This window comes from Barbus barbus, assembly GCF_936440315.1.
Source record: "Barbus barbus genome assembly, chromosome: 23".
NCBI lineage: Eukaryota > Metazoa > Chordata > Actinopteri > Cypriniformes > Cyprinidae > Barbus > Barbus barbus.
This window is the reverse complement of record NC_136751.1, coordinates 16,237,007-16,262,417: the sequence shown is the minus strand read 5'-3', so window position 1 is coordinate 16,262,417 and position 25,411 is coordinate 16,237,007. Positions and strand designations below refer to the sequence as shown.

Below are 25,411 nucleotides of genomic sequence, written 5' to 3'. Positions count from 1 at the left end.
AACATGAAACAATACATTTAGTAATCTGTGTTAATGATAGTTATTAAAAAGACAATCGTTCAGTGTTTGTTCATGTTTTTGTTGCTGTTACGTGACGTAGCGGTGTCTGACTAGGGGCGAGACGTGGGGTGATGACATCATCGTTTCACAAAATATATGTATTGGCTGGACACATGGAAATGCAAGAGTGTAGTTTTCAGATTCATCCACTTTAGGACCCGGTTTCAAAAAATAGAGGTTTCAGCCTCCCAAAATGCTGGATCCTTCCGGACGAAACGCCAATCCGATACAAAATTTTTGCGTATACAGCTAAATGGGTCTCCGTGTGGACGGGGCCTCAATTACGATTATGATTAGATTGTTGATCATTATGTATTTTAACTCTATTGTTCAATAAAACCATATGATTACTTGCTTTTGATATTTTATTTGAAAAAAATTGTATTACCCCATTGCTATATGTATTTTAAATCATTTTAAAATCTGTTATTCGCTTGGGTCTGTTTTTATTACTACAAAAAGATTACTTGATTAATCGTCAGAATAATCGGCCGATTACTAGATTGCCAAAATAATCATTAGTGACAACCCCAGTTGATTTTGTAGTAAGCAAGTAGCTGTTCTAATTAGATCATGCCTTTTTCATGGGGGGGGCAAAAATAATCACCTTTTTAAATGATTCCATCCTCCAAGCCCAGACTCGCCCATCAGACTGCCAATCAGAGAAGTGCGATTCATCACTTAACAGAACATGTTTCCACTGCTCCAGAGTCCAGTGGTGGTGTGCTTTACACCACTTTACACACAGGGAAACCCATTCCATGAAGCTCCTGCAGCACAGTTTTTGTGCTGATATTAATGTCAGTGGAAGCTATGGAATCAGCAGAGCGTTGGTGACTTTTACACACCATGCCCCTTAGCACTCAGTGACTCCGCTCTGTAACTTTACCTGGTGTAGCAAATTAGCTCAAAGTGAGATGAACATAATTTATCATAACGGGTTGTTATCCATTATATATTAATTTCAGGAATTAACTGTAGCATTAATAGTACAATAAAATGATTTGCTTGTCCGCAGTACGGACAGTTTAAATCGTCTATTGACTCTAAGGAAAATTATTTCTCTGGTCACGAAAAATTATTTCCTTATTAGTACATCGCTCATTAGCATGTAACAAAACCGGAATGTTAAAGTGACCTCGTTCTGTGAGCCGCAGACACAGACAACCAAGTGTGAATACATATGGATGTTTATTAAACTACACTACAAGGGGAACATGTAACATTGAACTAAACACAAACATACACACATTAAGATACCTTCCTAGATGCCAATGCAAGGAAGGCATGGAGAGCGCGCGCTCGTGCGCAAGAGAGAGAGCATAATAGCAGGACTTGCACATCAGCTAAACACAACCTGTTAGAACCATCAAAGAATTACATCACCTTAATCAAAAGGGGTCGAAGCCTAGAAGCGCGTCTAAATAGTCATTCTGATATCAAGAAAGAGACATTTAACATATATTAAACCAGAGATCCATTCATACACTTGAAAATTAGTGTTTACAGCTTACTAATACAAATAACGAGTGGTCACTAGGCTAATATAATAAGGAAACATACAAACAACACATGCCTATACCAGATACCTTTGTAACTGAATAATTATGGTCTAAGTAAAGGAAATCTCTCTATGCGTGTGTGTTGTGTGTGTGTTGTACTCGTGGAGGTATTCCACTGGTCAGCCAGGCCTGGTACCAAGGGTCATTTAGTTCTCTTGGAATGTGTTTGAAGTCTGATGGAGAGAACAGATAGTCAATTCTACAACCACTGGCAATTAAGCAGCCATATAAATGTAGAATGTGGGGCCAGGTCTGTGAATTATTTAGCCAATGTCCAAGGCTAAAAGGGGTCTCTTAAGACATAAAGCCACAATGACCATCAAGGATCATAAGCAGATGCTACACTGGTCTTCCGTGTTGTTGCTGTTCCTAAACGCTTCCACTTTCCAATAATGCCACTCAAATTTGTGCGCAAAGAAAACAAAAATAAGGACTTTATTCAACATCCCTCTCTTTGCATCAAAACACCGGTTCCTGCATCTGCAGAATCACACGCATGCGTCGTGGTACTCTCCTGAACGCGTGTCGAAGACTGACAGGGAAGAGAAGAAATTGTTTAAAAAAAAGTTATTTTTATTTTCTTTGTGCACAGAAAGTATTAAAGTATATAAAATTATGGTTGAACCACTGATGTCACATGAACTATTTTCAATAGTCTGTCAATATCTTACTACCTTTCTGGGCCTTGAACGTGGTAGTTGCATTGCTGTCTATGGAATGTCAGAAATCTCTCGGATTTCATCAAACATCTTAATTTGTGTTCTGAAGATGAACTAAGGTCTGACAGGTTTGCAATGACATGCGTAATTAATGACAAGTATCAAGAAAATATCAAGACATGTTTAGCTACATCGTCCAACCAGACTAAAGGTCAGTAAGGTCATAGACCAAATCTCCTGCCTTACCAACACACCTTAACACTAGAACCGCCAGAGGTCGCTGTATACCTAAAAGCGTCAGCGGGTACATTTTACCCACACACATGGCAACTGTTTTTATATGGCTAAAGAACATATTATTTCACTGTATTATGCCACTGTCTTCACAAAGAAGTGTCTAGAGTCATGAAATGATTATGTCTAGTTGTCAACTATATTTTTATCCTGTTGTTTTATGTTCAAGACTTTTTAATGCAGCCTACACTAATCCATATGGTCAGTGAGCTTAAATATAAAAGCCTGCACTGACAACGAAAATTAGAAGGTAGTAAATATTAGGGTGTTGTAATATTATAATACAATGTCATTGATCAATATATTAGGATAACCCATGTTATTTAAATGACTAAAATAGACAATAATGAGCAATTATAATTCACCACGCTGTATAGGATGATGCTATGACAAATTAAAGCACACAGCTTCACCCAATTATTAATTGGTGGCCCAATTATTAATTTGTTTAGTTATATCATTTATAATTTGAGTAAGAGAACAACACCAATAAACTTCGGGTAATCAATAAATTTTTTTTTTTTTTATTCATTACATCATAGATCGGATTTGTTATTTTTTTTCTTCAAGAAACGGTCAGACTAGAATAAATAACAACACAGTAGCAAACAATAAACGATATGTCAAGACAAAAATTAAATAATAAAACCAAAGTTTGACCAATTATGAGTAACGTTAGGCTAAAACATGTAAATATGATGTCTGGATCACTGTCAGATGAGCCGTCAGATGCTAAGCCGACCCAGGACGCATAACCATCAGACTCTCCATCACTCATGGCATTTAGTGTTTCTAATACCTACCTTCCATAAATTGCCCTCTTTTAGTCGTTTTGACTTTATTTCTGAAACTGATAACTGCTAAATCAGTGAGTGAAAGGTGTTGCCTAGAAATGTACAATGTTAAAGCATAAGTGCCAAGAAAATGACAGCACGAAAATACATGCATTATATATCGGGGAAATTTGACCCGCACGGCGGTGATAGGTATAAATGCTCCGTTTTTTGATCTGGTTAAATCTAGATCATTTTTAACAACGTTGGATTGTAAATTACATAATTTTAGTAAAAGTCAATGAATGGGAGACTTTAATGTTTTGTTGAAAATCTGTTATGTACATTGGAAAAACAGCCACGGGTAAAATCTACCCCGTGGCGGTTCTAGTGTTAAGTAGCTCTTCTGTGTCCTTTCCCTGACTAGACTCAATTAGTAAATACATGATTGCTGTCTAGTGTATCTAAGACAGTTGTAGAATTATGATGCTAAATGTGGCGTCCCATTTCATAGAGCCTCTTCTCACTCGCCCCCGTTACTACATACACAGTGCTGACAGCAACATTTTCATTACCTTTCCAATGACAGATTTAATGAGTAATCTGTTGGTGAGAATTTGCTCTTGAGGGATAAAACAGTTGGTATGCAACAGCTGGCACTGAATGGTTTATGGTTATGATGAACAGTTTAGACAAAAAGATACGGTTCAGCTTGACGTTACATTTCCTAATAGACATTTTCCCATAAAAAACAAATGTGTACAAACCATTTTGCTGGTAAATACTGGTACATTTTGGTACTAACTGCATTGAATAAATTCAATATGTCGATGAATTGCTGCTGCATTGACCACTGTTTTGGCATGTTTTGAATACAGTGGTCGGGTGCTTTAGGAAACCCATTTTTGGAAAACACTGAGAGCAAGCCATCACAACACTGCAAACCATTGGCAAACATTGCCACTGAGCATTCAACATGCAAATGCATGCGTTGTATTATTCATTGTGTTTTTTATGTGGCAATGCTTGTCATTATGTTGTTAGAGGCATTTAAGTTGTCAGATGAACAAGACTGTCTAAAATAAATGGACTGAAATATAAGGCTGTTTTTCTAGTAGCAACACTTCAACAAAATCCCCAGAAATAAAGACAATAACAAGAAACACATTTGACAAATTTAAGGTTTCATCTTATCTTTTTTTAAAAACTATTTTGCACTCTCTGCTTGAGAGAAATTCTTATCATTAAAGCTCAGTTAGTATGAAATTCTTGCATTTTTGTATTCTGTAGAAAACTCTAATATACACAGACTATTGTTCAGACGAAGTCTTTTTGGTCACAGTTTATTTTAAGGCCCAGCCCTTACTATTAACTAACTATTAACTACAACTTTTGCCCCAATAAACTCCTGATTATTGCTGATTAATAGTAAGGTAGTTGTTAAAGGGATAGTTTACCCAAAAATGAAAATTTTGTCTTTAATTACTCAGCCTCGTGTCGTTCCAAAGCATAAGACCTTTCACTCATGAACATGCTGCGACGACTGACATGGAAGGGAAGAAATTGTTGTATAAAGTCGTTAATATGTTCTTTGTAACTACTAATAAATAGTCAATATGCTAGTCATATGCATGCTAATAAGCATTTATAATTTTCCCAAAAAACTTGAACTGTTTTAAATGAATGCTGTTCTTTTGAACATTTATTCATCAAAGAATTCTGAAAAAAAGGTATTATGGTTTCCACAAAAATATTAAGCAGCAACTGTTTACATTGATAATAATAATAATAAGGATCATGTGACACTGCAGACTGGCTGTTGTGTAGCCATCACAAAAATAAATTACATTATAATGTATGATAAAACAGAAAAGTGTAATTTTAAATTGCAATAATATTTCACAGTATTACAGTTTTTACTGTATTTTTTAATCATATAAGTGCAACATTGGTGAGCATAAGAGAGTTTTTAAAAAATCTTACAGACCCCAATCTTTTGAGTGGTATTAGTGTATGTTCCAAGTATGAAGGTTTGACCAATAACACATGCAGAAGGGTCATTACCTCCCAGTCTTTGCAAGCTCTAGCGGCTCCTTTCAGGGGTCGTCTCTCTCAGTGCCTTGACACTGACACAAGACACCACTACACCGCTGACATTTTACCCTCCCAACTATACGAGAGAGCTAGACACTTTAAAGCCCCGGCAACAGAGACAGAGCGCTGAAGCCTAAGACGTGAAGAGACAGGTAAACAAAAGCCTGCTGCTGTTCTGTAACACTGTATATAGCATCAGAGGGACGCTTATTGATTGTAAGTGGAGACCAGGTCATGTTCACCATTGTGAAAATGCTCTCAGTGGAGTAATGGGGTCTCTTAAGTACAGTTTTAGCTTACTGGTAAACAAGCTGCACTAACATGTTTTCTAAAGGTGGTTTGCAGGGTGTGGAGTTCAGGCTTGCTTTAGTTAAATTTTAATTTCAGCTAATTTACTGTTAATGTGCTTCTGAGAAATGTGAGTTTAAGTTTAACAAAGCTTTTAATGTCACTAATAATATTAGTCAAATGCAATAATGAAACTACTCAATAAATCAGCCTGTAACATTCTATTAAATGGCTTTCATATGAAACAGTTTTGGCTGCACTATATAGCATAAATTGCATGCTGACCCTGGGTCAGTGTGTGGGATTTCTAACTGATTATATGGTGATTCATTGTAATCAGGGGACCTGCATTAAATGTCAGAAGATGAAATTTGTATCTGAGCTTTCTGTAAATTTCATCTCTCTCCCTCATTCTGTGTGATGTGAATGGGAATGACCTTGTCCCAATGAGAGAGCCATTTAAAATGCTTTTCAACCTGCTTCCGGTGTTTAAACATAGCTCATCTGAACATTTTTAAATAGACACCACCTTTACACACCCAGTGAACAAATAATGGTTCAAGGCAATTCATTTCGCAGCTGTAAAACATACCAGCTGGCTTGTGCCAAGCAACATATAGATAAATCCTTCACTTTGGGCCGAGTTGTCTGTTCAGTTGAGAGATTGGTGCCTTTTAACAATTTGTTTCACATTTACGCAGTCATCTGACGTGCACTACTTAGCTGGATATAGCCTTGCATCCTTAGATAAATTAATGCATTTGTATTTATAGTCCTTGTCTTTCTCTTGCAGTTTAGCTTGTGTTGTGCCAAGTTTGCTTGAGGGTCTCAGAGGTGAGTTGGCTGTATATATACACCTGATGTGCTTGTTAAGGTGATTAGTTGACAAGCTCCACCTGGGCCAGACTGATTATCTGATCGTGCTTCTCCCGAACCTTGTTAATGAAACATCATACATATATCGAGACCAAACCTAAATGTAGATGTGCACAATCTGAGGAAAAATCTAATTTGGAGGAAATGATTACTATCATATTTAAATAAAATATTTCACTGTAAAATAAAAAAAAATAAAAAAATTGTAAAAGAACATAGAGCTGCACTTCATAGTGAAACTTGCAGCACATACATATATTTAATTAAATCGCAGCCTTTTCGTTTGGATAATTATTTAGTTTTAGTTTGTTAATGGAGCATAATGGTTGCATAATGGAGTAGCCCTACCTAAATGTATAAGATAAGATGGAACTACTAATGTAGCTTTGCAGCAAGACATAGCGAGTATTTCTACATGATCACATGAATCTAAACAGGTGTGGTGATTATAGAGATCCGGGGGGCTCCTGTCAAGGATGCACACCATGTTTGTGCACACAAATCCTTTACTTACCGCAGGCTATCAACCAGAATTGTAAAGAGCTCCATTACAAACAACCGTAAAGCTTGTATAGTCGCTGCAACCTGTGTGGCATTTCCATGCAGTGAATTATGGTCTTTAAATATATAGGAGTGACTGGAAAGGAAACAATGCGCTCTGACATCACCTTTACCTCTCTCTGCCTCAGTGGAAGTGTAAAAGTGTGTTAAGTTCACATGTTTACACTCTAGATGCACACCAGTGTGTTCTGCAGTTGAAATGATGCCTCATGACTTCAAAGCATTCCTGTTCAGATTGGAAGTGTATTACATTCATGGCTTTGAGGTCAGTTTGTATCCATTTAAAAAATAGCTTGTATTTTGAGGGAAAAAAATAAATCAACACCCATTTTTATAATGCCAAGAAACTACATTTCATGTCTTGTACTTGATTTAAATTTGATTTTTATTTATTAATTGATTTTGTGAGCTATTTATTATAATTTCAGAGCTCTTACTATTGCTGTTCTGCATGGTTTGTCTGCCAAACGTTCAGGACATAGTGTGGGAGTTGATGGTGGTGGAGTCATGTCTGACACCACATGCTTTATCGCTCAGAGACCAGTGAGTTTCCTGTGCTATGTTAAATACTACTACAATATCCAAGGCTGAATTTTTCTTGGCTCTTTATTACAACAGAACAGTGCTCCTTCATAATCTTACTGTATATCATTTTATATATACAAGAAACATTGTGTTTCCGGAAGTAAAAATCCCATTAATTTTCTCCTTAGGAGAATTGATTTTGAAACCTTTAAAGAGCTACAAGGTTAGTGTAACAAGGTTATTAATAAATGGTATATGCTTTTGTTGAAGCCACCAGATGCATTATTTCATCTGTTATTTTTTCTTGTCTTTTTTAAAAAAAATCATGTTTAACTGTGAGAATTCTCGTTAAAAACTACATTACCCATGATTCTGCAGATAAACCTCCACCAATCAGAGAATCGAGACAATCAAATTGCATCAAAAGAATGCTTTAGCTTCCGTCTACTATAGATTCCAGTTCTGCTTCACCTCGTAGCTGGTTGGTGTCGTTCACTGCTTATAACTCTATAAGAGACACTTTTTTTTTAATTAATAGGAAAAATATTAGGATAAATGCTAAGATCCAAGGAACCAAAGTTGTAGAAAAAGTGGACGGGCACTATTGCACCCATATGGCCATCTAAAGTCATTGTAGTTGCCATAGAAGCAGTTAGTGTTCTGAGACGTGTGTTGAGAAGTTACACACAGTTTGAGTTTGCAGAATGCTACTTATATGTGTATGTGTGTACCACACCGGGTATGACCGTTGTCATGTTGTGCTGTGCCAAGTGGCAGCAGATTGAGCCTATCTACACTTAATGTTCTGAATCCATTTGTCCTGTTGTCGGAAGTAGCGCAACTGCATCAGGTATGTCAGAAATAAAGCAGGGCATAATTTTTCTGTCAGTGACTAAACAAGACATCCGGTGTTCAGAGTCACTGGTTCCTGGTTACAACATCTTTCGTCAACACTCTGCAGCCATTAAACCAATTTGAAAGGTGCTTTTTATCAGCTCAGACATAGATTGTAGCCTAACTTTGATTACATATGCAAGCACAGTTATTTAGTCTCTTATTGTTCATTTCATGAAGCACTTTAATGCCTCGGTTGATATGGTGCACAGCGTATTTCTGCTGTGCAGTCATGTCCCCCTCAAATGTAACAGACCACTCTTGATGTTGATGCAGTTTCCTAAAATAGGCATGTTGGAAATACATGTCATGCTGACATGTTGTCAAACCTCAGACTATGTTACACTTAGAGTATAAATCTTTTCTAGTTATACGTTTCTTTCTTACTATTTGTATTATTATAGATGACATTAGCTTATATACTGTACTGTATCTTTGCATTAATCACTGGTTACTGTGTAAACAACATGATTAAAAAGTCAAACACCAGTGATTATCACTGGTGTGTGTGATTTGTTTTGTGATGGACATGTCTGAGAAAATCTAAGGCATTGATTATGCCGATGTTCAGAGGGTGATTTGCGTTTTTGCTGCAGGGAAGCGTAATAATCGTCATGCTAATGCGCTTTGTTTTTGTCTTATCTGTAGCCATAACCAGAGGACGACTACATTCATACATCCAGTGACAGGCCAGATCTCTGCAGAGAATTCTGATTTCAGACTTCAGGACCAGTAAGTATTGTCTTTTGACATGTCTAGGCCATTTCTTGTTTGGTTATATTTATGTTCTGTCTCAACTAGCAGCCTAGTTCTTGAGTTTGGTTTCTAGATGAAATAATGAGACTTCATACGCTGAAAAGCTCAGGCTACATGTCTCATGCTCAATAAGGGCTTTTATTAAGCATTAGTGAATTGCATATGGGACCAAAATAATTCCAGCAGCATTTTCTCTCAAAACTGTGTTTAAAGATTAAATGCATCCCTGTAATGGTTATAAATAATAAATCACAGGGTACATTTGTCAAATTTGACCTGATGAGGGTTTAAATGGTAACATTACCAACTATTAATTAATTTAAAAGCTGATAATATATGCTGCATAATTGGCTTATTTAGTTAATAGACGTTTATCAGTAATTAACAGTGTTGGGGGTAATGCATTACAAGTAACCCATGTTAATCAGATTACTTTTTTAAGTAACAAGTCATGCATTACTTATTCATTCACAAGAAAATTTCAAATAAGTTACTTTTTCAAATAAGTAATGCCAGTTACTTTGTTTTCCCATTTATTGACTGGCAGCACAGCTGAATGGTTTGTTCAAGCTGAATCCACTACTGTACAGACGGAGGCTTTATTAACTTCACTTTTGGTCTGAAAGGGCATTTGCCAAAAATATAACTTTTTATGTTAAAAACAAAAAAGTAAGCCCAGCACAGATGAGGAAAAAGTAATGCAGAAGTAACGTAACACATTACTTGTAACTTAGGGAGTAACGTAATATTGTAATGCATTACTTTTAAAAGTTGCTTTCCCCAACACTGTTAATTAACTAGGAGTATTTCCTATTTTGATACACTAACATTCAAATACTAGGGGTCAGGGTCAAGGACTGCATTAAATTGATCAAACATGACAGTAAGGATTGTTTACATTGTTACAAAATTTTTTATTTTTTAACTTTATATTCATCAAAGATTTCTGGATAAAACCTATCATGTTTTTCATTAATTAGCATAACTGTTATCAACAATTCTTAGACATCAAATCAGCATAAAATGATCTCTAAATGATCATGTGAGAAGTGTAATGGCTGCTGATAATTCACGGAAGTAGATTATAATTTAAAATCTATTAGTCAACATTGAAGTGGATCAAAACCAAAATGCATTCTTGTCTTAGGACAACTTTGATTAATTCAAATGTTGACTACTGAATATTAAAATAGAAAACAGTTAACCAACTTAAATAGTAAATAAATCCATTTTACAATATTATTGTTTTTACTATATTTTAATCAAGTAAATGCAGACTTGGTGAGCTTAAAATACTTTTCAGGCATTTTAAAAAATCAGTACTATCATACGGTTATGATATATCATGTTCATGATCTATATGTTGGCAGATGCAGAGCTGGAAGGATACAGCTGACTTAAGTATCACATGTCTCCACTGGCATTTGTCAATAGTCTCACTCATTCAGATCCGCTCTTGGTGCTGTCAAGTTGTAACTTATATTACAGCTGTCTGTTTTCTCAAACATGCACACAGGGCACTTGGGTTGTTATGCTCTTCATCAAGAGATTCATTCAGTCGTATTCCTTATCAAAGACAAACTTAAATTTTGGCCTGTCATTAAATGTTGTTAAGAGATACAGCAATATCGTTCAGGTTATGTTAGGGAACCTAATAATAATGTTACACAATCCAACAGCTCTAGTCAGAGAAGGATCTGCCATTAGAGCATTGTTTCAACAGCTACCCACTGCTCTTATTTAACCTGGATCTCTCTAAAAGCAGCTCATATTAGTGTTCATATTACAAAGACTGGGCTGCTCTTAGCGTCTGTCTGCGAGAGGGAGGCTTCCACGTCCTAATGGATGCATCTCATTAACAGCTGTGTGGGTGCATGAGGCTTTCTGAGAACCGCAAGTAATGTGTCATTGGCTCTTAATGTATGTAAGCAGACCAGGCACATGCTGGAAAGATCTAATATGTGCGGTAGGGATCATACGATAACCAAACTACTATACAATATGCAGAATATGAGGACAGATTGTTCTGGAAGAACTTTTGAATCTTTTGACATTTTATTATACACATTTTATAATTCTGAATCCAGTTTAAAACTTTGGTATAACTTTTTGGTGAACAGACTTTGGAAACAGAACTCATTTTGCAGTATTTTTACTACAAACATACAGAATGCTATTACTTTTCTAAGAAATCATGCAGTTTTCTGGTAGAAAACATGCAATAACTTCTTATATTGACAGACTGTTCAGACTCTAGTGACCCTAGCCATATCTAATATATCATAGCGACATGGAGAGGGCTCATTTGGCTTGGGACGGTACACAGGCCCTGTATGGGGCCCCAGAGGCCCCTTGACATATCTGAGCATCAGAATATCCCAGTTTTATTTTGGTGTTATGAACTAGTATTGTATTAGTTAATATTTTGAATTAGCATTTATTTTTTTATTTTCTGTTTTTATGTTAGTAGTGTACGTTTTAGTAATTTTATTATATGCTTATGTCATTTTTATTTTTTATTTTTTTTATTTCCAGCTAATATATTTTTATTTCAGTTTTGGTTATTTTGGTGCTTAAACTTACTTATTTCAGTTAGCTGCTGAGGCTATTTCTGGCAATTCAACATTTCAAATTATTTTTTTTTAAATCTAATATTTATATTTATTTTACATCAGCTTTATTTCAATTACAGAAAACAATTAATAGTTTTAGTTTTAATTAAAAATAACATAACTGCCAGAGACTCAGTCACAGTCAGATTGCATCAGTTATATTTTAGGCAACCTGATCTTCAGGTATGGATGGGAAGTACATATCACTGCAGTTTCCAACAGAAATGAACACTAGAGGCGGTCAAACATTGAGCGCTTTTAATCGATTTTGTACACCGTTATGATTACAGCTCCATATATTTTGCTTTCCGGTTATAACAAGCTTGCTCGGTAGCTCAGCCGGCCTGGAATTGGACTTGGGATGTGGAATCCTTGGGTACCAATCCTGTGAAAAACGACACTCGCGATGAAAGAGCTGAAAGATGAGTGTGGTGAGTGGGGCGGGGCCGAGAGCCGTGGGAACGGAGCGAGGCCGGTGGAGTTAATGATAATGAGCGACACCTGCGACACTCACCGGTCTCGAGTCCCACGGAGGAGCTCCGGAAGGATAAGAGGAGGAGTGACGACAGTGGAAGACGAGAGAGGACCAGGCCTGGATTTTATTTTGTGTTTTGTGTGCGGCAGTCGTCCGTGAGGGGCTGCCGCTGTACTTTTACATTTGTTTATTGTTGTTATTAAATCGTTAAATGTTTGCCGGTTCCCGCCTCCTTCTTCCCGAATCTACGAACTTTGTTACAATGAGAGATTGAAAAACAAGCTAAAACGGCATTCACATTCACTTTTGTTTGTACTATCGGGTAGGTTTAGGAGTAGTGCAGATGGTATGTTATTTTAAAATGTCACGGAGCATTAGAGTTATAGCACATTACAATTCAAAACTGCAGTGACAAAACCAACGTCAAATAAAACGTACCATATGTATGTTGGGAAAAATCCAAACACTCTTTTAGCTTCACTCAGTGGACATTTCACATCGAATATGTCACGAAAGGTACATGGCGCTACGTATTTCACATCTTACAAAAACGTTCCCACAGGTACGTTTTCGTCATGAGATTAGTCTCATTTTAGGCTAGCTTTAACCATCAATATTTTCATATCTAAAAGGTTTCTAAAGTTCAAAAGCAATGCTTTTAGAAATATTGATTCTTTCATGTCAGTGCTGCGCCATGCTGCTATACCATGCTGGTTCTTTCCACACCTTTACTAAGAGCCACTGAATAAAAGGTGCTAGAGAGGATTGAGTGCCCAAAGCCCACAGATTCGCTGCTTTTGTATGTTGGCTCTTTGTATATCTGGCCATCTGTTCTAAGAATCTAAGTGTGAGGGTCGTGCTGTGAGGTTTCCTCAACCATCTCCCTGCTGACTCTACCTCTTATATAAGGAGAATCTGATTAAAATTAAAAACAAGCATATGCTATACAGGTTTATGTTTATGGTTTGATTTATGGTTGGCTAACTAGAATATAATGGCATTTTATGGTAGTGAGGTTTACGGAGTATAGTATATGAATAGTTTGAAGAGGACAGAAATAGCATATTTTGTCATATTGTTCTTATGATTTGACATAGTGCTCAAGTGTAATGAAAGCACAACTTGTATTGTTGTGTAGGCAGTAGATTGTAATTACTAAATGTTGTGGTCCTAGACAGTTTCCTTTGTAATTATGCCAGCTGGAATCAGATGAGACACTTTATCTATAAACACTCAGGAAAAGCTGCAATGTGTGTATAGTTTTTAGTCGGGCAGTGCTTTTGTGATAAAGGATAGAAAGAGAGAGAACCGATTTAACATGCTGACTAAAATCTGGAATACACTACACCACTTTTAAAATCTGAACAGATTTTAAAACACTAGGCAGCATGCACTTTTTGACTTTGTAAACCGTTGCAGTGGAAAAAAATGGGCATCACACACTAATTGACTGAGGATCATGCACAAATATCAAATATGTTTGATTTCCTCTGTCTTCTGACTGGATGGAATCATAGTCTTAAGCTAAAAAGTCTGTGACCATCATGCACTATTTCAGCAAATTTCTATTAAATCTGTCTGCTCAGTTCTGCAAACTGGCTCCGGCAACTAGTGTCAACTTGTCCAGACTGAAAATCAGGCAGAAACCTGAACAAATCTTGTGTAGAGTATTCCAGCCTTAAGATAAATTAACAGCAGTAAATTCAGTCAGCTCTGATTATTTTAATATTGACACTCATAGAGGACACTTTTGGTTCCTCTCTGACTCAAGAGGAGCCAAAACCAGTGGTTCTGTCCTAGTTTGCTCTCTGCGTTTCTTACTTAGTTTCTTTCTTAGTTTTGATAGTTGGAAAAAAAATGTTTTTGGAAAGAAATGTATACTTTTATTCAGCAAGGATGCATTAAAAGTGTCAGAAAATGCAAATATTTATTTATTTCAAATAAATGCTGATCTTTTGAACTTTCTGTTTATCAAAGAGTCCTGGAAAAGGTCATCATGGTTTCCACAAAATATTAAGCAGCACAACTGTTTTCAACATCGATTATAATAAGAAATGTTTGAGCACCAAATCAGCACATGAGAATGATTTCTGAAGGATCATGTGACACTGAAGACTGGAGTAAAGACTACTGAAAATGTAGAAATTTTTTTTTTTACCTATTCCAAACTTTTAATGTTAGTGTATTCCTTACTGTTAAGATGCTGAAGCTTTACGCAAAACTGTGCCATGTTTCTTTTCTTTTTGAGGTTGGTTTAAGAAGGTGATTTGATTAACTGATTGGACAAAAAGGAGAATATTAAATTTTGATCACAAATATGTTTTAAAAGGTGTTTGTCAGTTTGCATAAGTTATACAACCTACCTGTTGACGGCCTGAGGGAATTCATTTGTCATCCAGGTCAGTGAGCGCTTAAGGGAAAGTTCATTCTCTGTCTAATCATTGGGAATTATACTTGACACATCACAGCAACTGCAATTTACTAAAAGCTTTTTGAAGTGAAACTGTGATATTAAAAAAAAACAGGTACTATGTATCTCTAGTGTGAATTAGTAATGAACAGAGCAGATGCAGAGCAGTACTGCATTAGAATGCTATGTGCCTGGTTGTCAATTTTGGTAGGAGCTTGTTTTCATATACCGTCTATAGCCATTAGCTTTACATAAATTATAACTCCTACTGCCTACATAGTCAGCTGATTTCTAACAGTCATGGAACCTCATAAGTGACTTATTTGAAATGTTCTGCATCGGCAGCTGCACACTAATAGCACTTTGTAAAGCAGACTTAAAGGGATAGTTGACACATAATTGAAAACTCTGTCATCATACTTCACCAACATGCCGTTATTTTTATTTTTTTTGTATGTTTCTAAGCAAACATTTTGGTTACCGTTGACCACAAAAACATTTCTCAAAATATCTTATTTTATGGTCTACATAATAAAGTCATACAGATGGAACAACATGAGGGTTTTCATTTTATTCAAATTTAAAAAACCGTCCCTACATTTCCAGAATTCAGGTTGTAATTGAGAACATGATTGAATAGACAAAAAAACAGAAACAAATTGCTTTAGAAAGAAATATTTAGATTCAAAATTGCATAAATAATGATAATAAATGGGTTTCATGTTTTTTTCATGAATTCTGAAATATGAAATGATTTAAAAAAAATTATACTCTACATAGTAAACTAAAACCATTCTTTTATTTTAATAAAAAAAACAAAACGTATTCATTGTTGACAATAGGGATGCACCGATACCACTTTTCCCAGTACTCACCCGATACCGATACTTTAATTTTTGATACTTGCCGATACCGAGTACCGATACCGATATTTTTATTGTATTTGTACATTTTTTAAATATTGGGTAAAGAAAACAAATGAGTATGTAAAATGTTAGTTGATTAACTTCATTTATCAAATGGATACTGTCAAACCAAAATTTATTCAGACACCTTCAACATTTCTCACATTTTATTCGCTATAGTTAATAGTTTATTAATACTTATATAGTTTATTCGCTATAATAGTTTATTAATTATTAATATCGTTTATTCGCTATAAAATGCTAATAAAATATTACAAGAACTCCAAGGTAAACTGTGTCAGAACAAATTTAGCTTGATAATACCTTTCTATCAATCAATCAAAATTATTCAGACAGCTGTTGGTATGACAATATTTACACAACTATCAATACTTTGTCGGGCCATCCTTAGCCTTAATGGCAGCCTGTAGTCTCCTGGGCATGCTGTCAACCAGGTTCATGAAAGCCTGAATTTCAATTTTTTCCATTACTTGGTCTGAATAATTTTTGGTCTCACTTTTGTATCAATTTTACTGGTAGTCCACTCTATGAAGAATTTTTGGGTATAATTTGTCACAGTTTACTTTATTTTGCTATCCTCAGTTACTTAAATGAACTATAGTGTCCTGCACCCACTAGTAAAAAAAAATCTAAAATTATATCTGGTTAATTTTTGGTTTGACTGTATATTCTTCGGTTATTTTTCACACTTAATTATGCCCATTAAAATGTAATTTACAATTTTTTGTTACTTTCAATGTTAATTTTTAATTTATTTATTTATTTATTTGCTCTATGGTACATCATCTTAAATGGCATTAGAGCTGCTCCATTGCAGCGGCTAAATTGATGTAACCACGCTTTTTTCTGTAATTATGCAGGGAACCACTCGTTATAAATCAATCATTTTCAGATATAGAATTTTTTTTTTCCATCTGAAACATGCTGCGATTTAGATTTCAAAGCCATATAATTGCAGAAACACGCATGAAGCAAGGAAAACACGCACAGCGCACGCACTTATGTGTACCGGAGCAGATGACAGGGACAAGTACAGAACAGCCTAGCGCATTTCACACAGGCTGATAGTTTCACTTGTGTTTCACTCGTGTTCAATGCTTAAGGTTAAAATAAATGATGTTTAAAGTGAATGAATGCCCCTATATGTTGTCATATATTTACGATTTAGTTTTAATTCAAATGATGCGTGCTGAGCGAACATCAATAAAGATCACACCACAGAAGTGCGCGCGCGCTCTCTCTATCTCTCTCTTCCTACTGTTAAGTAACTTGTGCATTGTTTTACTTACTCGTTTTTGACATTTCCGACCGAAGTACAAACTTTCCAGTGATATCTGTGAGAAAGGGATATTCACTCGACAAGCTCGCGCATCTGCGCCGCCGCGCGCTGGATCCACTCAGCGTGTTTTGCTTATCAGCTTGCTCACATCAGCTATACAGGCATTAATACTGAATGTTTAACATTATATTCATTGCATGTACATTTTTAGATATCCTTAATCTCTAATAACTACATTCTGCTGTCTGTTTTTCTGTTGTTGGTGTTTCTTTGTCTGAATATGGCACTGATCACATGCGTGGTATCGGCGTTTAGTATCGGGGTATTTTAACGAATACGAGTACGAGTACATGAGCTCAGTATCGACCCGATACCCGATACCAGTATCGGTATCGGTGCATCCCTAGTTGACAACAACCTCTTTATAAACACTTTTTCTTGCCAGTTTGTGAAGATGGTTGGAGCGTTCCAAACTCAGAGCAGATGGAGATATTTGTCCGTGTGGAGCAACAGTTACTGCTCTGAGACACTGAAAACAATGAATCATAAGCTGCTCGCGTGTAAAAAGACCCAGTGCTGCGCTTCATTCTGAAACATGCAGCAAAAATATTTCATTCAATTGCAGCCTTTACTCGCACTAAGCAATATCAGGATTTCAGTTTTATTCTGATTTAAGTTGCACAGCTTTAATGAAATTTGATGAATGTAGAGCCATGTATAACAAAGCCATCACCGTGTTCTCCTCTGCAGGACTGGCCGACACATGCTGAAGCAGCAGCCACAGTTGACCACACGGCCCTCCAGCACCATTAGTGAGGCCTCGACTGCCGTCACTTCTTCTACTCTGGACACCACTTCAGGCTCAAAGGTCAGTAACAGCCTGATCCTGTTGGACAACAAAACTAGTCAAATGGTAAGAAAATAGACCTAGAGATAGAAGTAGAAGACACTATATAGAAGGAGACGATCAAGCTAGCTTGACAAGACTCCTTATGCAAAACATTCTCTATGCTTGGTTAGCATCTGTCCTGGTAATTAGAGTGTTTATTCTTCTGTGCTGAGGCGTCAATTCCCAAGTGCTGGTGACAAACACAGAGTGATCAGAGCCCTTGACTGCCATCTCTGAGCAGACACAGACGACCAATGAAACGGATTGTGATTCCTATTGTGAGTGATTTGGCACATATCTGTGTAAGGATGCATTGTTTGGGATGCACATGAGCTAAATAACATGCTTTTTCCCTAGATATTTAAAAGAATAATCCACCCAATAAGTGCAAATTCATAATTTTAAGGACAGTTCCGAACTTGTGTAAAAGAAAAAAAAGAGTGCTTATTATGGAAATAATTTACTTTAAAATAAAACACTCAAGTGCAAACTGAATATAATATTTTCAGACACTCAACTGCATTTGATTTACAATTAAATAAAAATGTATTATAGTTTATATTTCTATTAAATGGAATTAGCTGAACTTTTTTTACCCTAACCCTAACCCATATTTGAAAATTTTAGTGGAAAGTAGACATTTTTTAAGAATATTTACACAACTTTTCATACAGATCATAGTGACATCTGTCAAGCTTTGAAAAAAGTGTTTTTTGTAAATGCAACACATACACAAGCATAAATTGAAATGAAGAATTAAAATTGAATAATGACTTAAATTTTAGCTTGTTCCTCAATCAAAACATGGACCATCTTTATGATACTTTTTAGGATATGATTTAGTTTTTATTTTTGGAGCATTACAGATGTGAGGGGGCATTACAGATGTGAAAGAGCATGAGAGGGATTGAATAATTACAGAATAACAACTTGTCAATCTTGTATCTAGACCTTTTCTATACAAAAACAGCAGCTGTATGATGCTGACTTATTGTTTTATAACAGGGGTCTTGATAACACTATAATTTATCATTACGTTACCTCTCAGAATGCATGTGCAAAAGTAACTGCAATGTTGTGACGGCCGACTGCCATAGTTTGATTAAAGAGATGCGGAGGAATGCAGCAGCAGGAACGCTGCCTGTGTCATCTCCTGCCTGCGTTTGGACTATTCTAGACGAATGAGTTCTTGTAGGTCTTGTCGTTGGCAGTGATGGTGATGTATTAGCTGTATGAGTGCTCTGGCATGTGTGAATGGTGGGCAGCATGTAGGCTTACGTTGCTTTGCCCACAGAATGCCAGTGGATGGTGTGTAAGATCAGCTGTGCACTCCTGGCAGATGGTCCAGACTAATAGTTGATGAATGAGCTTTCAATCCCCCTGGTCATCTTCAGTTAATGTGTGTGTGTGTGTGTGTGTGTGTGTGTGTTGGTGTGTGATATAGGGATCCAAGGCCAGTGGAAGGGTTCATAGCTTTGGCAAACGGGATCATGCCATAAAGCGGAATCCCAGTGTTCCTGTGGTGGTCCGTGGATGGATCTACAAACAGGTAAGAGAATTTGACCAGTGCTTGTTTATTGATTAACCAAACATTTTCTTTCAAATGATACTTTACATGACAGGTTTTCAGCCTTTATAGACCCATGAACACAGAGACTTTTAGTTTAGAAAGCCAGATTGTCTCAGTATAACTTTATTCAGCAAGAATGCATTAAACTGGTCAAAAGTAAAAAAACAAATTCTGTTACTAAGAAGTCACGGTTTCCATTTCAACCATTTCAACATTGGTAATAATAAATGTTTCTTTAGCACCAAATCAGCTTATTAGAAAGATTGCTAAAGGATTATGTGACACTGAAGACTGGAGTCATTTTTGCTATCACAACAATAAATTAAATTTTATAAACAACAAGATAAATTTCAATTGTAATAATAATTCACAATACTATTTTTACTGTATTTTTGCAGGCTTGATGCACAAAAGAGACTTGTCAGTTAGAAGGATATAGTTAGAAATGAGAAAGAAAAAGCAATTTTATGTCTTGTCCTCGGATACCCTGGAGGTTCTTCAGGGACATTTATGGACATTCTAATTGAGAATTTTATTCTAGACCAAATCATTTAATTTGGCAGGACCAAAAAGTTTGATACCAATTCTTACCACAGATCTGAATATTAAGGGAAATGTGTCTCCCTAAACAGCAAAAGCCTTGCAACAGCATTTTTGGAAATCACAGGCACTTTTGAACAGCTGAAATGCATATTTTGAGCATTCAAACGCTTAAAAGCTGTCTAGGTAGGCAGCTCATTTGGCTTTTCTTTTTGAGAGCCAGCCAGTCAGTTATTCAGACACACACATGGGTCTTTCATGGTGTGAAAACATCAGGAGTGTATTTACATGGATAGTTTTTATAATAGACTGAAAAAACTCTTTAACTTGAAGTGAAGTTGTGCTGTCAAGGGGAAGTGCTGTGAATTGTCTGTTTGAAGTCTGTTTGAAGTGCTGTCTTTCCCCATCAGATGTCTTCAGCTGCCTGAGGGTGTGTGTTTTCCCATCAGTGTTTGTGTTGCTTTGTACTTTCAGGACAGCTCAGGGATGCGGCTGTGGAAGAGAAAATGGTTTGTTCTAGCTGATTATTGCCTCTTCTACTACAAAGGTGGGTTGCTCTACCAAACATCTAACAGAATCACATTTATACATGGACACTTATAGTACCTGTTAACTTTTTAAGATTATTTGCAATATTTGATTTGTAATAGCATGTTGGTCACTAAGTCCTACTTTTACTAATTGTACTTTCAGTCTTTTAGCTATGTACTGTCCCCAGAGTCTAACATGACACATTTACCAAACTATAAATTGCCACAGCCATATCACCCTGTAGCCCAAGACTGGTTGCCCACTGAAGCTAAGCAGAGTTGAGCCTGGTCAGTACCTGGATGAGAGACCTCCTGGGAAAACTAGGTTGCTGTTGGAAGAGGTGTTAGTGAGGCCAGCATGGGGTGCTCACCCTGCAGTCTGTGTGGGTCCTAACGCCCCAGTATAGTGACGGGGACACTATACTGTCAAAAAGCACCGTCTTTCGGATGAGACGTTAAACCGAGGTCCTGACTCTCTGTGGTCATTAAAAAAAAAAATCCCAGGATGTCTTTTGAAAAGAGTAGAGGTATGACTTCGGCATCCTGGCCAAATTTCCCCACATTGGTCTCTGACCATCATGGCCTCCTAATCATCCCCTTACATTGATTGGCTTCATCACTCTGTCTCCTCTCCACCAGTAAGCTGGTGTGTAGTGGGCGTTCTGGCGCACTATGGCTGCCGTCGCATCATCCAGGTGGATGCTGAACACTGGTGGTGGACGAGGAGACACCACCCCTCACAATGAGAGTGTTTAGACAAGCAGAAAAGCGCTATATAAATGTAATTAATTATTATTATTATTATAAAAGTAGTTTACTCAGGCGAACTAATAAGATGTTTTTGGGTTGCTCTATCTCATATTTATGCAGTTTCTTGGATCACACTAACTTGCTATTTCAGACTTAAACCTTAAACCTTGTTTGTGTTTTTATGAAGATTTTAAATCAGTTTAAGTAATTGTTATTATATTGACTTGGTATCATGAGACCAGAGTATTGTTTCCCACAGGCCTTCGAAAAGGCTAAATGAGTTTATTTTGCTTTGGCTACAGTAGGTAGTTTGGCATGGATAAACAACAATGCATTTCACTTTTGCTGTTGCATCTTACCATGTTGTCAAACTGTGTACTCTTATTAGAGTTTTCTCTGGCTCTGAGACATTTGCTTGGTATGCTTGGTAAAACACTCAGCATGTAAAGAAATCTTAAAGTAAAGGCCTGATTATTACAGGGACCTTGTCACAAGTGCGTTATTTTTGAATTTCTTTTAAAACCATCATTTGGTATTCCTCTTGTATCACTGTCCACTTTGTGCAAAGGAATAAGTCTCCTGACAGCTCTCTTCAAAGTTTTCCCATTGCTGCCAGCTTTATGTAACACCTTTAACTTGCACCAGAACATTTTTATTCGGTTATATTTTGTCATTTTTAGGAGGGTGCACTTAACATTTTGATAAGAAATCACTTTGATACAAAAGTCTTATTTTCCTAAATAATTTTGACATGCTTCTTTAGTAATTGATCAGACAGACTTTCTGCAACATTATATTTCCTAAAAACCCTAATAAGTCTTCTAAGTTTCTAAGTAAGTTTCAGAGGGGGTGTGCTCATTTATGCTGAGTACTGTACTTTTAGTTCACTTTTTAGTATATTAGTACACTATGAACTGTTTTCTGTGTGGGTTAATAGCACTGTGTACAAAAAAGATCGAGTTCAGTTCCACCCATGTATTATTTACCTTAAACTATTCCACCCCAAGGTTGACTTGTTACTCTAAACTTGAAAGTGTACGTTTATCAGATCAGCATCTAGAACATATGCTGGAGAACTTCCTAAAACAAGCACATTTTTGGCGTTGGCGAAAGGATGGAATAACAGAGAAAGACCATACTTAGTGTACTTAGCGTTATATATTATACTTTAATTATATATTATACTTTAGCTCTCTGCCCACACAAATGAAAGAGTGACCTACCTGGATTGGAATCTCTCCTTCAAACAACCTAGAAGTATTTTTACCCCATTACGTCCTAATCCAGCCACCCTTATCACTTGTCAACCCACCACTCAATCTCTGTTTCAGACACACCCACACATAAACACACTCTCACTCCCACACACTCACTCACCAGCGTTCCACTAGAAAGAAGCGGTCAGGGTGGAACAAGGAGGCAGAGCAAGGCTAAACTTAAATGTGTGAAATGTGATGATGTTGTCATAGTGTTGTGAGAAACACAGGTCAGAGAGTATCGCATGCCAGGAAGGAAGAGAGAGAGAGAGAGAGACACAAAGTCAAAACCAGACTGGTTGCTCAATTGGCTTGTTTTTACCCCGCAGACAGTCGTGAAGAGTCGGTGCTGGGTAGCATTCCTCTGCCCAGCTACACTATCGCTCCTGTGGGACCTGAAGATCACATTAGCCGGAAATATGCCTTCAAGGTAAGATCTCATTTTGACACAGATAGCGACACACTTCACCACCTTAAATTTGCAACACCGTATGCTATGCAACAATGTTTACTTAAGAAGTATAACTTAAAGGGACAGTTCACCCAAAAATTTACATTCTTTCATTATTTAATCATTAAAGGAGAATTTTTAAGCAATCTACTGTAGTGGTCATTTGTTTAAATACAACTACAGTGAATGAGGACTGGAGCTTCTTAAAAGATACAAGAATCATGAAAGTGGTCAAATGACTCTTTACACACTGTAGCCAGACTTTTCTGTAGTCATGTGATAGCTTGGGATGTAAAACAAACTGTTCAACTTTGTTATTAACTAAACTTGTTTTAACTAAAACTACATTTCTTAAATCTGTTATCTTTAAAATAAATACAATATAAATGTTAGATAAAAACTGTCAGGTGTGGGTGAAGGGATAGAGCGAGGACTCAATTGCTGGAGGAAAATGGGGCTTTATTAATTATAAAATAAACAAACAAAAACTACCCCGTAGGGGAAAACACACTGACAGGACAGGACAGGACGGGACAGGGACAGGGACAGGGACAGGGACAGGGACAGGGACAGGGACAGGGACAGGGACAGGACTTCACAAGGGTTAGGTTGACGATGAACTGGCCCAGGACTGCAAACACAAGGAGATTATAAGGGGAGCAAATGAGGAGGGTAATGTGGTAACAGGTGGGGCAAATTAACCAATAATCAGGAAACAAGGTGGGTGGGGTCAAGACAATTGACATGAGAGCACATGGCACATCGAACCAAACAAGACCAGCCATGTGCTCAAACAAAACAAAAACACAAGCACATGGCCAGCAAAACAAATCACTAGCCATGTGCAAAACAGAACAGGAACACGCAGCTAATGAGAAGACTCATAAGCCGCGTGTTCACAAAAAACAAACATGCAAGGCAAGGCAAGTTTATTTATATAGCACATTTCATACACAGTGGTAATTCAAAGTGCTTTACATAAAAGAAAGTGAAATAGACATTAAAAATCAATAAAAACATGGAAATAAAAATAATAAAAACAAGGAAATTTAAGATGATATAGAAATTGATTTAAAATGAATTTAAAGAAAATGATTATACATAAAATTCATTGCAGTCAGTTCGGACATATAGCACAGTGCTCATTCAACAAATGCACAGTTAAACAGATGAGTTTTGAGTCTTGATTTAAATGTGGCTAATGTTTTAGCACATCTGATCTCTTCTGGAAGCTGGTTCCAACTGCAGGCTGCATAATAGCTAAAAGCAGACTCCCCTTGTTTTGTGTGAACCCTTGGTATTTCTAACTGACTCGATCCTAATGATCTGAGTGGTCTGTTCGGTTTATATTCAGTGAGCATATCAGCAATATATTTAGGTCCTGGGCCATTGAGTGACTTATAAACAAGTAAAAGTACTTTAAAATCAATCCTAAATGTAACTGGAAGCCAGTGTAAGGACCTGAGGACTGGTGTGATATGCTCAGATTTTCTGGTTCTAGTCAGAATCCTGGCAGCAGCATTCTGGATGAGCTGCAGTTGTCTAATGGTCTTCTTGGGAAGGCCGGTGAGGAGACCATTACAGTAATCCACCCTGCTGGTGATAAAGGCATGAACAAGTTTCTCCAAGTCTTGACTGGAAACAAAACATCTAATTCTTGCAATGTTTTTGAGATGATAGTATGCTGATTTAGTTACTGCTTTGACATGACTACTGAAACTAAGGTCTGTCTCCAGAATCACCCCAAGATTTCTGACTTGATTTTTAGTTGTTTGACCCCTAGAGTCAAGGTATGCATTCACCTTGAGAACTTCATCTTTGTTTCCAAATGCAATGACTTCAGTTTTCTCCTTGTTTAACTGAAGAAAGTTCTGGCACATCCAGCTGTTAATTTCATCAATGCATTGGCGGAGGGTGTCAATGGGGCTATAGTCATTTGGAGATAAGGCTAGGTAAATCTGGGTATCATCAGCATAGCTGTGATAGGCAATTGGGTTCTTCATCATTATCTGACTTAGTGGGAGCATATATAGGCTAAACAAGAGCGGTGCAAGAATTGAGCCTTGTGGGACTCCACATGTCATGGCCGTCCACTTAGACTTATGCTCTCCTATACTCACATAATAACCTCTCCCTTCTAAGTATGATCTGAACCATTTGAGTGCCATCCCAGAAACCCCGACCCAGTTTTCCAGTCTCTCTAAGAGTATGTTATGATCGACAGTGTCAAACGCAGCACTAAGATCTAGTAGTACCAGCACTGATATTTTGCCAGAATCAGAATTGAGGCGAATATCATTTATTATCTTAATGAGTGCTGTCTCTGTGCTGTGATGTGCTCGGAAACCAGATTGAAAATTGTCCAGGTATCCATTTGACTT

At 36.9% G+C, this 25,411-nt stretch overlaps 1 protein-coding gene and 1 long non-coding RNA gene across 5 annotated transcripts in view; one reads left to right on the top strand and one right to left on the bottom strand.

Annotated features, from left to right (window-relative positions):
• Window positions 1-25,411, top strand: part of LOC306842846 (pleckstrin homology domain-containing family A member 7-like) — a 102,070-nt gene that overhangs the window by 43,377 nt on the left and 33,282 nt on the right. For all 4 annotated transcript variants that reach the window (XR_013781788.1, XM_079373986.1, XM_079373985.1 and 1 more), the window contains exons 4-8: window positions 9,235-9,318; window positions 17,795-17,912; window positions 19,378-19,482; window positions 20,518-20,590; window positions 22,909-23,009. Coding sequence is in view for 3 of the 4 variants with exons in the window: in XM_079373986.1 (XP_079230112.1) it covers window positions 9,235-9,318; window positions 17,795-17,912; window positions 19,378-19,482; window positions 20,518-20,590; window positions 22,909-23,009 (481 nt within the window). In the remaining variant the exon portion in view is untranslated. The remainder of the gene's footprint in view (window positions 1-9,234; window positions 9,319-17,794; window positions 17,913-19,377; window positions 19,483-20,517; window positions 20,591-22,908; window positions 23,010-25,411) is intronic.
• LOC306842849 lies at window positions 18,753-22,720 on the bottom strand. The gene is made up of 3 exons (XR_013781789.1): window positions 22,547-22,720; window positions 20,371-20,535; window positions 18,753-19,472 (listed from the first exon to the last, which is right to left on the bottom strand). It is a non-coding gene; the product is annotated as an uncharacterized lncRNA (long non-coding RNA).